General features: G+C 46.6%; 1 protein-coding gene and 1 long non-coding RNA gene across 3 annotated transcripts; one reads left to right on the forward strand and one right to left on the reverse strand.

Moving 5' to 3' along the window:
• The first annotated feature begins 381 nt into the window (after positions 1 to 381).
• Positions 382 to 5328, forward strand: LOC121303811. Its single transcript, XR_005947874.1, has 3 exons — positions 382 to 1784; positions 2159 to 2245; positions 5243 to 5328. It is a non-coding gene; the product is annotated as an uncharacterized LOC121303811 (long non-coding RNA).
• Positions 5329 to 9127: 3799 nt separating this feature from the next.
• Positions 9128 to 16872, reverse strand: LOC121303810. Of its 2 annotated transcripts, XM_041234609.1 has the most exons (5): positions 16543 to 16872; positions 16094 to 16235; positions 14014 to 14295; positions 11282 to 11502; positions 9128 to 9959 (listed from the first exon to the last, which is right to left on the reverse strand). In XM_041234609.1, exons 2-5 carry the CDS (start codon positions 16101 to 16103, stop codon positions 9858 to 9860), a joined length of 615 nt encoding a protein of 204 aa, XP_041090543.1. In that variant the 5' UTR covers positions 16104 to 16235; positions 16543 to 16872; the 3' UTR covers positions 9128 to 9857. The 2 variants fall into 2 exon arrangements, with proteins under 2 accessions (XP_041090543.1, XP_041090544.1); XM_041234610.1 differs by lacking the exon at positions 16094 to 16235 and having other exon boundaries at positions 16543 to 16827.

The following is a 16872-nucleotide window of genomic DNA, read 5'->3' on the forward strand; positions in this document are numbered from 1 at the left end:
GACAACTGATCACAACTGATCACCGACGCCCGCAGCAAAAACGATTGCGCCGTCGGAGCTGAAGTTGTTTTGATGCGCACCGCGAATCCACAGAGAGCCACTGGATGGCGCTTGCGCTCCTTTACAATGAAGCGTTTAAAAGCACCCTTTCTCTTAGGGAGGGAGCAGTTCAGTGTCTGTGCGTCAACCAAATCATATTATTATTCTTAGTATTGTTATTATTTTCTGGGGAAGGAAGTCTGACGGTTTACAGGAAGGGGGGGGGGGGGGGCAGGGCTATTACAACTGACAAAGTTCAGAGTGAGCGAGAGAAAGGGGGTGTAGGACACGTGACTCACAATCCCAGAGCTCCGTGCCCGTTTCCCCAGCTGTCTGCCTGGCAATAAACTGGGGGGGACTGGGGGGGGTAGCTTGCAGCACCTTGGCTGGTGGGGACAGGGCACAGAAATGACAAGAAAGCTGCAAAATGATCGTCACAGCAGCGCTTTGCAGGCGCACAGTAACCAGTGTTGACATTCAAAAAAAAAAAAGTAGATCCCTTTTATTTTTATTCGTATTGCACAATAAACGGGTTCAAGTGAATAGCTGTTAATGAAACCTTTTGGATGCATTTACAGCAGCTGTAATTGCACAGCTAACCGCCAGCACTCTGAGATCTTTTCTTGTTCGATTTAGGGTTAGCAATTCGTGTGTTTTGTCCTTTTTCAGACAAAAAAAAACCAAAAAAAACAGTTTGGGATTGAGCAGCTTCGAGAACGTAGCTGGGATCGTTTTTTTCTGACAGCTCTTCCTCAGATTGCATGGGCCTGTCCCGTGGCTCTGTTTTTGGGTGGTCCCTGCTACACCCGTTTGCGAGTGAAGTTCTGGGATAAGGAACTAGGACTCCTCTCCTGTGCACAACGCAGGCGTTATCAGCCCCGACCACAGGCAATAGATCAAAGTCAGAAACGAGTTCGTTCAAAAACAAGGGCTGTCAAAGGAACGGGCTTCGCTGAGATAGTCAGAGTTCAGCCTGCAGGGCGATTTCGATAGAGTTATCTCATTCGTTATAGGTGTCTAGCGTACCAACCAGTTCCTGCTATTGTACACGGTGATCCCTGTTTGTTTATCTGACTTGCACATAGGGAGAGCAATGCTGAAAACGCGAGTGTGTTAATGCAGAGCCCTTACGGTCGTCCGGTCAGTTGGAATTCCAATTAAATAAAGGAAATCAACAACGACCCCCATTGAAATGTTTACTTCACTTCAAATGCATTTGGAATTAAACATCACTGTCTTATCTTGTTGCCGCTCCTCTCCCCTCCCCAGGTAATAAACCCAGCAATATTCTGAGGAGAGGTAAAACCAAGCCTCAGTTGAGTTTTTCACCGGGGACGTGTTTGGGTACCACGGCTTCGTGTTCTCTGTCCTGGACGTGGCTCATGTAATAACAGACAGTCCATCACTGCAGGGGTGGGAACAAGACTCCTGCTGCACAACAGTGTTGCTCATTTCAGGTTTTACTACCAGCTTGATCATAGTGAAACCAGTAATGGATCAAACCGCTATGCAACGGGAGTCTTATTTCCTATCAAGGTTGTGCATGCTAGAATTTACACAGGGTCCACTTTTTGCATTTGACTTTAGGTGTGCTGTTTACCAGTATAGACCATTTCATATCATTGAACCCTGAAATGGTTTAGCGTTTGGTTTTCAGAGAGAAGCCCAAAGTGGTGAAACCAGAGAGGAGCGACAAGCCTGAGGCCAAGAAACCCAAGCTGGAACCAAAAGAGACGACCCTGAAGGTGAGGAGCCTGCCCTCGGAGCACCTTCTGTCTCTCTCTCTCTCTCTCTCTCTCTCTCTCTCTCTCTCTCTCTCTCTCTCTCTCTCTCTCTCTCTCTCTCTCTCTTCTCTTCTGTTTGTCTCATGTCTTTTAAGCCCTGCCGGGTTTACATTTTAAATGGAAAAAACAGCGTGTTGATGCTGGTGACAATAATAATGATTGATGATAAAAATAATGGTGAATGAAATAAGTCATAATATTAGTAATTACAGCAATTGCATTGCGATGGTCCAGGGCAGTGTTATTATGGATCCTTCATTTCAGTGCTACTGTAGAATATATTTTACTTAACATAAAATCTTTTCCTTCCTCCCCACCCTCACCCCCTCGGCAAGACGGCCAGTTTCTGGAAGGTGATTGGTTGAGCGAGAAAGCAAAGTCCTCCCTCAAACTCACGCCTCCAGACTACCTCCTCCTGCAAGGTACGCTGTGCTGACACCTGCGCTTTTCTACCTGTGTAATGTGAAGGAGAGCTAGGGAGCTCCCGTGAGTCAAATATCCCACCGCTGCCACCAATACAGGGACGTGGACTTAGAACAAGTGTGTGTTTGTTTGTGTGTGTGTGTGTGTGTGTGTGGTTGTGTATATATATATATATATATATATATATATATATATATATATATATATATATATATATATATATATATATAGATTGATTCAACTTACAATGCAACATGTTGGAGAGCTATAGAGTAATCTGAATATCCCATAGCTACCACCAATCAACACACACTCAGGAATGTATCTGAATCTCCTGTGTGTGTTATTAGGGGTGTGCTTTAGACATGTTTTTATGAATGTTTAAATGCTATGCAGGTGTCTGGATTTGAACCATATCTACACACACACACACACACACACACACACACACACACACACACACACACACACACACTCATAATGTTACATTATGATGTATACTGATAGCCCTGGTTAGTATTTCCCAAGCAAAGAACCCCTTCCCAAGCAAAGAAACCCTAAATAAGCAAATAACAAAGACAAGGCAGGTACCCCGGCACGCACTTGGAAGCTGGCAGAGGAGAGTGTAGAAATTCTAAACTAGACTCGCCCAAATGACTGGCACAGGCACAACTGGATTCGAAGCGTTTCTACGAGACTAGACTTGACCAGGGTAGCCCCGAAATTCAGTGAAAACTGTTGACAAAACAGGTTTCGCCCAGTCGTCTTTTTCAGGTTCTGGACCAATGTAGGGTAGCCTGATTGGACACGGGCGAGTGCCGAAATAAAGGGTAACGTTGGGTTCGCACAGAAGTGCTTCATGAGACAACTAGATTGCCCCAGGCAAAACTAGACCCCCCCAGACCACCAGGTTTCACCCTTAACTATATTTATATATATATATATATATATAGTTATGTGTGTGTGTGTGTGTTACTCCTGTTTTCAAAAATCTTGTAGTTCTTATTCCCACAGAGATGATTTCAGCAGAAAGCTGTTTCCTGAGTTTCTGTTGTTTTTTTTTTAAATGTGTTTATTTAAAGGTTAAACTCGTTTGTCTTCGGTGCTAATAATAGCACTGACCCCAGATATGAGGAACAAGAGGTTCCTTTTTTACTGATTTGCACAGACAGTGTTTCTGTGACGACGTCGCGGCTTCGCTTCGCATTGTAACTGAGTGCAGTTTCAGCAAACGGTCGTGCTGTGATTGCAGTGAGAACATCTCAGAGCCGTGGTGCTGTTTGTTTCGGTCATGCGTTTCTTTCCACCACTCTGTCCTGTGTGGAAAGTGAGAGTGGGCGGGGACTAGTGAGGCGTAACCGAGCGACGCTGCTGACTGACAGGTGTCCGCAGGAAGCGAGGTGTCATCGGAAAGGGTTGGAGAGCGATCTGCAGTAGTTCAGTGAAAGTTTCAAGAGCGGACCAGGAAACGCTGGTGTTCCACTGCGGTTCTGCATCTGTGTAATGAAAGCAGCTACTGTCTCGTAAAGCACAGAGAGGTCTGGTAAAGCATAGGGAAGCATTGTAAAGCACAGAGAGGTCTGGTAAAGCACAGGGAAGCATTGTAAAGCACAGAGAGGTCTGGTAAAGCATAGGGACGCATTGTAAAGCACAGAGAGGTCTGGTAAAGCACAGGGAAGCATTGTAAAGCACAGAGAGGTCTGGTAAAGCATAGGGAAGCATTGTAAAGCACAGAGAGGTCTGGTAAAGCATAGGGAAGCATTGTAAAGCACAGAGAGGTCTGGTAAAGCATAGGGAAGCATTGTAAAGCACAGAGAGGTCTGGTAAAGCATAGGGAAGCATTGTAAAGCACAGAGAGGTCTGGTAAAGCATAGGGAAGCATTGTAAAACACAGAGAGGTCTGGTAAAGCATAGGGAAGCATTGTAAAGCACAGAGAGGACTGATAAAGCATAGGAAAGCATTGTAAAGCACAGAAAGGTCTGATAAAGCATAGGGAAGCATTGTAAAGCACAGAGAGGTCTGGTAAAGCATAGGGAAGCATTGTAAAGCACAGAGAGGTCTGGTACAGCATATTAAAAAAACAAAGGTGTTAAACTTTTCGAAGGGTGTGTTTTGTTTTCTCGTAGTTCTTACCTCAAGTTTCTGTTTGTGTAACAGTCTGAGGGTCATGGAAATGTGTCTGGGCCCCAAGGGGCTGGTGGAGGGGGGAGAGGGGAGGGAGGAAAGAGAGGGAGCGTGTTGCATATTAAACTGCTCTCTTGTTTTCCCAAAAAAGCATGGCTCCTGGATTATCATGTCCCTGGGCAGAGGGGAATGACTTTTTTCTCTTTACCTCAAGTTCATATCTTTAGTCTTGTTTGTTGAGTTTTGATTTGCCTCGAATGTAGCAGGAAGTCGCTTTTAGAAATGTGAAGAAAAATATCTAATAAAAATCAAAAAAGCTCCCAGGGGGCGGCGATCGGCCAGTTTTTCCCGCGTGGGGGGGGGGGGAATGTTAGGACGGCCAGGGTGTCCTTGGCTCACGGCGCACCAGCGACTCCCCCCCCCCCCCCCCCCCCCCCCCCCCCCACCGTAGCTTGTAACCTGGATGGAGCTGCATTGTCCTCCAGTGCTCTAGCTCTGGGTTGGCTACATAGCGAGTGCAGATAGAAAAGAATCTGTGTGTATTATATAAAGAACTCTTCAGATGTTTACACACTGTTTACTCTCTCGCTGGCGAAGGGGAGGTTGTCACTGTTTTCACACTGTTTTCTGGATTCACTATTTTGTACATGTTGACGAACGTCATGGTGAACTCTCGTCACAGTGATAGCTCAGTGATTTACAGTTAAGACCATGGAGGGCGGATGGTATTGACTTGCTTGTTCAGACTGCCATTGCATAGCAGTGTGATCCATTCCTGGTTTTACGATGAGTTCACTAAGACACACCTGAACTTGTTACCTGTACACTGTGGCCTGTAGCAAAACCTGGACTCTTCCTTCCTGTCGTTCAGTGCTCCTGAAATTCCACACGGACAAGGGCAGAGATGCTGTCCCGGAGACTGTGGGGGAGGACTCTGAGCTGCAGGGAGCGAGTGTGGAGTTGAGGAGGGACAGAGACAGAGAGAGAGAGAGACGCAGGCAGCCAGACGCGCAGACACAAGCAGTCTTCCATCGGATTTCTGAACTGGGATGAATCGTCTGAAAACGACATTGCTGCCTGGAGCTGCAGGGTTTTTAAAACAAGGATCAGAAACATGAACTGCCGACTCAAGGGGGTTGCGCATCGACTCCAAATGTGTGTTTGTCTGTCTTGAGTTGATAGGCAAATTCCATAGAGGCATCGACAAGAGAAGCGTTCCCGAATTTGACTTGCAAATGCAGCAGCAGAGTTATTTTTATATTGTTTTTTTCTGAAGAGAGATTCCAGTTCGTCTCTGCTGTGTACTGCTGTAGGAACTGGGCTGTACTGAGCTGTACTGGGCTGTACTGGACTATACTGGGCTGTACTGGGCTATGCTGAGCTATACTAAACTCTACTGGGCTATGCTGAGCTGTACTGGGTTGTACTGGGTTGTACTGGACTGTCCTGGACTGTCCTGGGCTGCACTGGGCTGTACTGGGCTGTACTGGGCTGTACTGGGATATGCTGAGCTATACTAAACTATACTGGGCTATGCTGAGCTGTACTGGGTTGTACTGGACTGTCCTGGGCTGCACTGGGCTGTACTGGGCTATCCTGAGCTATACTAAACTATACTGGGCTATGCTGAGCTGTATTGGGTTGTACTGGACTGTCCTGGGTTGCACTGGGCTGTACTGGGTTGTACTGGGTTGTCCTGGGCTGCACTGGGCTGCACTGGGCTGTACTGAGTTGTACTGGGCTGTACTGGGCTGTACTTGGCTGCACTGGGCTGTACTGGGTTGTACTGGACTGTCCTGGGCTGCACTGGGCTGTACTGGGCTGTACTGGGCTGTACTGGGATCCCAGCTTGTGTAAGATACTTTTTCCACTGATGCGCAGTAGGAGTCGTATTCCCATCCCTGGCTGACGGCAGTGCTGTCTGTTATTGATGTCTATTAATTTCTTCCTTCGCAGTAGGTAGTCAAGGTAACGGTTACGCTGCGCTTTTTAATTTCAGGTTCACGTCCCCTGGGAGGCAGATGTGTTTTACTTTATTATTTAGTAGCAGTGGTCCAGGGATGGAAATAAGACTCCTATTGCATAGCAGTGTCACCCATTCCAGGTTTTACCTCGAGCCTGATCAGCCCTGGTGTTAAGCTGTTAGTCGCAATATTATTGCTATTCTCATTCTAAATGTCATTATTGTTATCAATAGGGTTATTATTAGTGGGTTTGTTATGAATGTTGTTGTGATTATGATTATTGTTCGCTCTTTTTCCAGGCTCTCCCTCAGAGGGGTGCTCCTCACAGGAATTTCTTCTTCTTTGATGGGAGGAAGGGCAGTGGTGTGGTGGGCTGCCTGGGGTCCAGTAAAAACAGAACCACGCGTACCCCTCAAAACAAACCTAGAACCACGCGTACCCCTCAAAACAAACCCAAACCACACAAACCCCTCAAAACAAAAACAACCACGCGAGCCCCTCAAATCAAACCCAAACCACACGAGCCCCTCAAAACAAACCTAGAACCACACAAACCCCTCAAAACAAACCTAGAACCACGCGAGCCCCTCAAACCAAACCCAAACCACAAGAACCCCTCAAAACAAAAACAACGACGCGAGCGCCTCAAAACAAAAACAACGACGCGAGCCCCTCAAATCAAACCCAAACCACGCGAGCCCCTCAAATCAAATCCAGAACCACGTGAACCCCTCAAAACAAACCCAAACGAACCCCTCAAAACAAACCCAGAACCATGCGTACCCCTCAAAACAAACCCAGAACCACGCGTACCCCTCAAAACAAACCCAGAACCACACGTACCCCTCAAAACAAACTCGGAACCACGCGTACCCACTGCAGTGCAGTGTAGTGTGTGTGTGTGTGTGTGACTCTGTGCACCTCTCATTGCCTGTGAATGTCTATGTGTGAGTGACGTTGATTTCCCGTTGCACATCAGAAAGGCATTAGTATTTCTTGTATCAACAGTGGGTTTTTGTGTTTCTGTTATCTGTTAATAAAGATTTGCAAGTCAAATACAGAGGTCTGATGTATTGTTTATACAGTAGCACGTGTAAGGTTAATTTCACATGCAAATGTTTGGGCAAAAAAATGAAGGGAGGGCTCCCCATTTCTTTATTGATTGGTTGCACTGACCTTGCAATAGGTTAAGAGGATGGTTTCACAACAGGTAACATTAGGAACCAGCCAGGCCATCGAGTTTAAATTAAAAACCTTTTACTCTAAATGTACCCTTGTAGACATGTCCCATAGTAAAATCCTAGTGCAGTATAATACACACCACAGTGAAAGCATGATAAAGCATACAGAGAGGTCTGGCAAAGCATGGGGAAGCATTGTAAAGCACAGAGAGGTCTGGCAAAGCATAGGGAAGCATTGTAAAGCACAGGGAGGTCTGGTAAAGCATAGGGAAGCATTGTAAAGCACAGGGAGGTCTGGTAAAGCATAGGGAAGCATTGCAAAGCACAGAGAGATCTAGTAAGGCATAGGGAAGCATTGTAAAGCACAGGGAGATCTGGTAAGGCATAGGGAAGCATTGTAAAGCACAGGGAGGTCTGATAAAGCATAGGGAAGCATTGTAAAGCACAGAGAGGTCTGGTAAAGCATAGGGAAGCATTGTAAAGCACAGAGAGGTCTGGTAAAGCATAGGGAAGCATTGTAAAGCACAGAGAGGTCTGGTAAAGCATAGGGAAGCATTGTAAAGCACAGAGAGGTCTGGTAAAGCATAGGGAAGCATTGTAAAGCACAGAGAGGTCTGGTAAAGCATAGGGAAGCATTGTAAAGCACAGACAGGTCTGGTAAAGCATTGGGAAGCATTGTAAAGCACAGTTTGGTTGATGCAGAGTGTGTGATCTTTTCTAAGGGGTATGCTGGGGAAGTCAGTAGTCAGTTTTGCAGTTGTTATCATGACTCAGAGCTGCGGCGTCAGACACAGACTGGCATGTGATTCTCTGATGAGCCATCACCACTGCCCCAGGTGCAGTCATTTTATTACTTCTCTCGTTGTCTCTTTAGCACATCGTAAAATCCAGGGATGGATCAAACCGCTATGCAATGGGAGCCTTCTTCCTGTCCATGCAAACTTAGTGCCGCCTTCAGGGCGCCAGAGTCATTTCCATTCCAAGAGTCTCTCTCCATAGACATTCACAGGCAATGAGAGGTACACAGAGTCACACACACACACACCGAGACATGCCGAGTCACACACACACACACAAAGACGTGCAGAGTCACACACACACACACACACAGACGTGCAGTCACACACACACACACACACACAAAGACGTGCATCACACACACACACACACACACACACAGAGACATGACGAGTCACACACACACAAAGACGTGCAGAGTCACACACACACACACACAAAGACGTGCATAGTCACACACACACACAGAGACATGACGAGTCACACACACACAAAGACGTGCAGAGTCACACACACACACACACAAAGACGTGCAGAGTCACACACACACACACACACACAAAGACGTGCAGAGTCACACACACACACACACACACACACACACACACACAAGACGTGCAGAGTCACACACACACACACACACACACAAAGACGTGCAGAGTCACACACACACACTGCAGTTTGGCTGTGCTTTACATTTCGTTGACTTTCCTGGGGCTGTAATTAGGAGAAGTGCCAATGCATTTCATTTCTGCCCATCCTCAAACCCCCTTTTTATACGCAAACAACAGATTCAATACAAACTGCAGGAACTCGTATTTTCAACCTTTATTGGAAAAGATGTACAAAATTCATAGAAAAGTCGAAACAGTCAATGTACACTTTCTTTTTTTTTTTTTTTTTTTAAACTGACAATTATGTACAGGGCTAACCTAAAACCTTCATCCAGAGAAGTGAACAGACTGCGGGACTGAATCAGTGTGATGGCACTAAGGGCACAGTCATGCCATTGGGATTTTGCACAGCTTTAAGGGGTGTTTCGTCCGGTCCCGAACCCCACTTCAGTCTTTATTGTTTTATTTGTAAGTAACGTTCAGAACTCAGTCATAAGGAATGCAGTAGAATTGATCAGTTCTGCTGATATATGTATGAACTATAAATAATGCCCCCAAAAACAAGTTTAATAAATAAAATAAATAAAAAATGTAATGTGTTTTATTTTATTTTTTCATAATCGGTATGTAGAATTATGCTTCCTGATGAAAGAAAATTCATAACATTTCTTTAAAAAAAAAAAAAAAAAAAAAAAAGGAAATCGCCCCTGTACCGCGCTGATGAAGGGCAGGAAACGGCTCACAATCAAAAAACAAACAGGATTTAAAAAAAAAAAAAAAAAAAACGCACACACACCACTGTTTGAACTGTTTTAGGAAAAATATCCGGACCAGCGGAATTCACGTACGAGTTTTCAGGAGTGTATGAGCAGGGAGCCAGCCCCCCTCTCTCCCCTCTCTCCCCTCTCCCCTCTTCCCTCTCCCCTTGTCTATCGAAGCCCAGGCAGGTAGCCAGTATTCAGAGTCTGTGAGATGAAGTTGTACAGTCCTCTCCACACGGCTCCCCAGTGGAGCCAGCCCTGCGCTTCATTCTGCAAGACAGAAAACAATACAGACTGGTCAATACCTCTTCACTTAAATACCCCCCCATGCCACCCCCCAGCCCCCAGTCCGTCTATCGCTGAACAATTCACATCCAAGCGTATCATTTTACTAAACAGAGAGGCCTGGTTTTAGCGCATGATTAAGCGTTGGCTATCTATCTTTGACGAGCTCCGCAGTGAACTGCATTCCTGTGAGATCTTTGCCATGTCAGGGAGTCTGTCGCACAGACAGTGCAGGAGAAGGGACACACCTGAGCTTGCTATGTTGCTAGCGTGTTCGTCCACCTTCTCCATCTTTTCAGTGATATCACAGATGGAAACAGGCTTCCTTATTGCATAGCGGTTTGCTCCATTCCTGGTTTTAGTTAGCAGTTTAATAAGACACAGCTGAGCATGTTATCTGTACACACTGGGGGCTGATCAAGTAAAACCTGGACTGGGTGACACTGCTCTGCAATAGGAGTCTTATTCCCATCCCTGCTATATACAACTATGGCCAAAAGTTTTGCATTACCTAGAATTTTTGGAGACATAACTATATATATATATATATATATATATATATATATATATATATATATATATATATATATATATAATTTATTATTTAACATCATGTGATCAAGGAAACTACAAAACGATATCGCAAAAAAGTCTACTGGGAGCCACAATAGCAGCACAGTATTTCAAGTTAGATTTCGAAATGTCACATTTTTCAAATGTTGTCAGTTTTTCATTAAGTATCTGGGAAAACTACAAAGCGGTGTGTAATTCAATATATTAACATCACATTCTTCAGCACTTTTCATTCGACTTTATTATTTGTTAATTTTATGGGGAGGGGTGCTAAACTTTTGGCCTGTGCTGTGCTGTGCCGTGCTGTAGGAGGGAACTTCTCTGTCTGTGGTGACAGGAGTCAGGAGACACCAACAAGACCAGCTGTTCTGAGTCACCACTAAAAATAGAAAAGAGGGAGGTGGAGGGAGGGGGAGGGGGTGTGGTTGGCAGCCATAGCTGTAGATCTGGCTTTTCCAGCTGATAAAGTAAACAGTCTTATCTCAAACGCAGGATCAAAACAGACTGTCTGTCTCTGTCTCTCCTTCTCTCTCTCTCTCTCTCTCTCTCTCTGTGTGTCTCTCGCGCTCTCTCTCGCTCTCTCTCTGCTGATTTACTGGAGTGCAGCTTTGCGTTGTGCAAATGGAATCCGCTTCTTCATTTTCGAGTTTCTTTACATTTTGATGATACAATTACAGTCACAAATACACACACACACAGACACACACACAGACCAGTCTATCCCTGGCCCTTACCCTCCTCTGCTGGTAGATCTCATTCATCTCATCCCCGATGATTCTCAGTTGCTCGGCAACCATTCCTGACAAGTCTTCCTCCTCTCCCTGATCCGAGGAGGCGGGGCTGCAGTTCTGGGGCATGTCAGCCAGGGGGCGCTGGTTCCTCTGCAGCATGTCAGGCAGAGCATGGACATCCCTCAAGCTGGGACTCCTCTGCTGGTCCCGAGAACAAGCGTCCGCTACAGAAAAAAACAGCGAGACCATTGGCAATGCGTCTCTCAGTTATACAGTAAAATCAAATGCAATTATTATTACTGCATGCCATCACAATACTGAATCTTACCTGGTGTTCCAGTAATATTTGCACCTGCTGTGTAAACTACAATATTTAAAAAAAAACAGTTTAAAAATTTGCACTGTAACTTTGCATTGCTCTGTAACACCTGTAAGTCGCCTTGGAAAATGGCATCTGCCAAATAAACAAAAAATATAGAGCTTTACGTAGAGCGAACGTCTCAAAGCGCCGTACAGGAACAAAGAGTCGACGCAAAATACTAAACAATTTGGTATATTATTAATAATAATAATAATAATAATAATAATCTGTTATTCTGCGAATACAGCCGTTGGTTTTTTTTGGACTGCACACTTCACAGACTGCTGATGAGCGCAACACCTTTCTGGGTTATAATAATTATGATAATAATCATCGTTTTAAAAAGACGTTTCAAAGGAAGAAGTGTGCGCTTTTTAAAAGGTGTTAATCTTAACGCATCTCTTTTGTTTATCGTTTGTAATTAATATGCGTGATTGTGTTCCAGATTGGCCATTTGTTCTTGATATAATAAGATCCACTAGAGCCACACTGCTTCCCTCCCTCCCAGTCCCTCCTCAGCTCCACTAGAGCCACACTGCTTCCCTCCCTCCCAGTCCCTCCTCAGCTCCACTAGAGCCACACTGCTTCCCTCCCTCCCAGTCCCTCCTCAGCTCCACTAGAGCCACACTGCTTCCCTCCCTCCCAGTCCCTCCTCAGCTCCACTAGAGCCACACTGCTTCCCTCCCTCCCAGTCCCTCCTCAGCTCCACTAGAGCCACACTGCTTCCCTCCCTCCCAGTCCCTCCTCAGCTCCACTAGAGCCACACTGCTTCCCTCCCTCCCAGTCCCTCCTCAGCTCTAACCACTAGAGCCACACTGCTTCCCTCCCTCCCAGTCCCTCCTCAGCTCCACTAGAGCCACACTGCTTCCCTCCCTCCCAGTCCCTCCTCAGCTCCACTAGAGCCACACTGCTTCCCTCCCTCCCAGTCCCTCCTCAGCTCCACTAGAGCCACACTGCTTCCCTCCCTCCCAGTCCCTCAGCTCAGCTCCACTAGAGCCACACTGCTTCCCTCCCTCCCAGTCCCTCCTCAGCTCCACTAGAGCCACACTGCTTCCCTCCCTCCCAGTCCCTCCTCAGCTCCACTAGAGCCACACTGCTTCCCTCCCTCCCAGTCCCTCCTCAGCTCTAACCACTAGAGCCACACTGCTTCCCTCCCTCCCAGTCCCTCCTCAGACGGCTCTTGAGACTTGTTTGCTTTTTAAAGGGCTTGCGAGAATGTTGTCACACAGAGTCACTGTTCTCTGAAGATCACTACGATCCACTTTGGATTGGCTCGCTGGCTTTGCTATTGTTTCCTTTCTTGCATGCGGCTTTGTTTTACTGAAGCACGGCGTAAGCTTCTGGCCTGTTGCCAGGGCAACTGCAGGCCTGTCCAGTAACAAACGGGTGTTGCCCATTGGCTGTGCGACCAGGAGGATTATGGGACAGGAGGGGGGGGGGGTTTGCAGATGTCAACAGGAAGTGCTAAAAGATTCCCATGGATCCAGGAGTTTGAGCAGGGTTAGAAACTCACACTAGCCCTGCTGCTGCTGCACCCAGTCCTAGGGTTCAGAGCTCCCCTCAATGAAGTTTAGTATTATTAATATTGCAATGATCAGGAGCCAGGAGTTTGAGCAGGGTTAGAAACTCACACTAGCCCTGCTGCTGCTGCTGCACCCAGTCCTGGGGTTCAGAGCTCCCCTCAATGAAGTCTATTATTATTAATATTGAAATGATCAGGAGCCAGGAGTTTGAGCAGGGTTACAAACTCACACTAGCCCTGCTGCTGCTGCACCCAGTCCTGGGGTTCAGAGCTCCCCTCAATGAAGTCTAGTATTATTAATATTGCAATGATCAGGAGCCAGGAGTTTGAGCAGGGTTAGAAACTCACACTAGCCCTGCTGCTGCTGCTCCTGCCAGTCCTGGGGTTCAGAGCTCCCCTCAATGAAGTATACTGTTATTGAAACCTGTTCATACTGCTGCTTGGAGCGGAAGCTGGTTCTCTAGAACAAGTCTGGACCTGCCCGAGCCAAACATCACACACTGGTTAAAAAAATAAAACAAAGTCAGCAGAACTTCAGTGTCCTGTTGCAACGAACAAGCCCTTTGAAGAAGAAAAAAAACACACACACACACACACAAAATACCTAACGAACAGGACAGGCCTCACCACAAAACCATCAGCCACCTGCGCCCACACAGACAACAGCTCTGAACCGTAGCGACCAATCACAAACCCTGGTGTGCGCCGTCAACCGCATTCTCATTGGTTGTCTGACTTTGCCGCGTCAGCCTTGCTGCGCTCTGACTGGTTTCGATCGACCTCATGAAGCAGAATGAGTTCATTCTGCAGCGTGATCCTTGGCTGTGTGTAAGCAGTGCTTTCTTTACTTACAGCTCTGGTGTGGCGCGCTGCAGAGTGGCGCAGGGGTGCCTTGCTGGGTGAGGGGGGGCTGTGTGCCCATCTCGTCGGGGCCGCTGTGCGTCCACAGGGAGCGACGGCATTGCTGGTACCCCGTCATTAAGGGGTGATTGCTTCGACGTCGAAGCGATTCCATTCTGACTGCTGAGCTGCCCCCTCCCGCTCCTCCACAGTTCACCGGGTTGCCCCCCGGCAACGCCTCCTTGCCTTGCATTCCGTCCTTCAGAGCTCGGGCCATGGGGGGGGCACCTGGTCCTGCGCAGAAGAGAAAGGGGGACAGGCTGTTAAACACTCTGACAAGTCCAGCTGTATTCCTTCTCTAATCATTCCCAGGGCACTGCATACCAGTTTCAAAGTGTCACTAGAGAAGCCCTGAGTCTTTTGTCAGACTATTCACAAACCTGTCAATTAACCCTATCATACACAGTGACCTCATGTAGAAAGAGAAAAACCCTCTTCTAGTCTTATATACATTCAATGAAAAATATATTTACTATGCGTCCAAAAACGACTTTTTTTTCCCCCCAGGTATTTTCAATGTGTCATGCATGAAAGGTTTATTTATTTCAAGCCAGACAGCGACAGACAGGCGGGTTAGTAATTTCTGTCTTGATAACAAACAGACGGGCAGTCTGCCAAATAACCGTAGGTGTGTGTGTGTGTGTGTGTGTGTGTGTGTGTGTGTGTGTGTGTGTGTGTGTGTGTGTGTGTGTGTGTGTGTGTGTGTGTGTGTGTGTGTGTGTGTGTGTGTGTGTGTGTGTGTGTGTTTGTGTGTTTGTGTGTGTCAGTGGTGTGTGTGTGTGTGTTTGTGTGTTTGTGTTTGTTTGTGTGTGTTTGTGTGTGTGTGTTTGTGTGTCAGTGGGTGTGTGTGTGTGTGTGTGTGTGTTGTGTGTGTGTGTGTGTGTGTGTGCGATTTTTTTTTTTTTTTTTTTTTTTTAAATCGCCCGATTATGTCAGCAGCCTCTTCTCCACATGACCGCTAGGCGGCAGCAGCGAGCCCTCCTCGTTGGTTTGTTTGTAAACAGATCCCTGTCGAGTTCCTTCTCGACTTTGTACTCGGACACACACATAGACACACACACACACACACACACACACACACACACACACACACACAGACACACACACACACACACACACACACACACACACACACACACACACACACACACACACACACACACCACACACACACACACACAGACAGACACACACACACACACACACACACACAGACACACACACACACACACACACACACACAGACACACACACACACACACACACACACACACACACACACACACAGACACAGACACACACACACACACACACACACACACACACACACACACACACACACACACACACACACACACACACACACACACACACACACACACACACACACACACACACACACACACACACACACACACACACACACACACACACACACACACACACACACACACACACACACACACACACACACACACACACACACACACACACACACACACACACACACACACACACACACACACACACACACAGGTGGCCGGATTCTGGCCCCTAAGTACCGCTCTCATAAGCACTCATAAGCACGACTACGGGCGATCCGATTTCTTTGGGGGGGGGGGTGAAGCGGCCGTGTAATTAAATTAAGCGATTAAGCTTTACTTTTTGTTTGTAACACTGGTCAAGCGGCAACGACAACCTTACCTCCACGACTGAAAAATGACAAACTCAACTATACATGTAGCTGTCGTTTTCTCGGTGCGTATAACGTTAGCTGCCTGTCTTAAATTCGCCCAATAAATAAATGTATACAGCAAGTGAATTGAACAGACTGTGCATAACATAAAACACGATTTAAAAAAAATACATACAAACACACATCTAATAATAATAATAATAATAATGTCATCCAGCGTAGAAAACCATTGTGTTACGTAAGAGATTCAGCTGGCGTGTGACCATAACAGACGCATGCAATTCACCGGCAAGCAAGACTAAAATCACACGCAACATCAGCCACGCTGCTACCAACCTGCAGTCATCGCCTCGGACACAAAGAACCTGCACGGGTAGCACAGGTGAGATGCGCAAAAAGGCTCCCCCTGCCGCCTGGGTAAATAATGCACAAATCTACCGCACGCAGTGCTACGCGCAGCCAACAACTCCCAGCACTGCTAAAACAGAACCAAAAAAAAAAAAAAAGATTTCGACGTGATGTCTTTCAATCACATTGCGTATTCATAACACCCTGTTTAAAAAAGAAAATCAGAATGTTAAAATGAAATGTTAAAAAGCACACAGGGGCTCCAGCGATGTTACGTCAAGCACCTTAATGCACAGTGAAAATGCACTTTTCACTTTGCTATCCCGCAAAAGACAGAATAAAGCTCATCTGACGCCCGTCTATCCAGCGCGACTGTTACACGAGAACTTCACACAGAAGCCCAGCTTTGCAGAATAGACTGGATTTTGCAGGCTTACCGGGGGTTACATGAAAGTGCGGTTGCACGGAGGTTGTTGCTGTTTGTGTGTGTCTAGAAGTATATGTGTGTTCCTCAGTCGCGCTCTTGCCTCCTCTGGGTTTACAGGACCCGGGGTATGGAGAGGACAGCACGGGGTTCCTGCGATGCGCTTCCAGCCTCTCTGCTTTCCACACTCGTTTTGTTTCGCTGAGTCAGTGCCCGCTGCTCACAGCTGCGCAGGACTTCTCTAGACACGCCTTCTCTCTCGACTGACAAGTCCTGACTTGTTTACTGTCTCTTGATTGCCGAGCTGCTTCTCTAGATACTATTGTGATGCAGATTTATTTTA

This window comes from Polyodon spathula, chromosome 35 (assembly GCF_017654505.1).
Source record: "Polyodon spathula isolate WHYD16114869_AA chromosome 35, ASM1765450v1, whole genome shotgun sequence".
NCBI classification, from domain to species: domain Eukaryota; kingdom Metazoa; phylum Chordata; class Actinopteri; order Acipenseriformes; family Polyodontidae; genus Polyodon; species Polyodon spathula.

What these genes read in the sequence shown, in the direction of transcription:
- LOC121303810 (XM_041234609.1), bottom strand. An exon ending in CAGCGCGCCACACCAGAGCT is followed by an intron (nt 11,503 to 14,013) that starts GTAAGTAAAGAA and finishes TTTTTTCTGTAG; the next exon opens with CGGACGCTTGTTCTCGGGAC. An exon ending in AGATCTACCAGCAGAGGAGG is followed by an intron (nt 9,960 to 11,281) that starts GTAAGGGCCAGG and finishes TCTGTCTTGCAG; the next exon opens with AATGAAGCGCAGGGCTGGCT.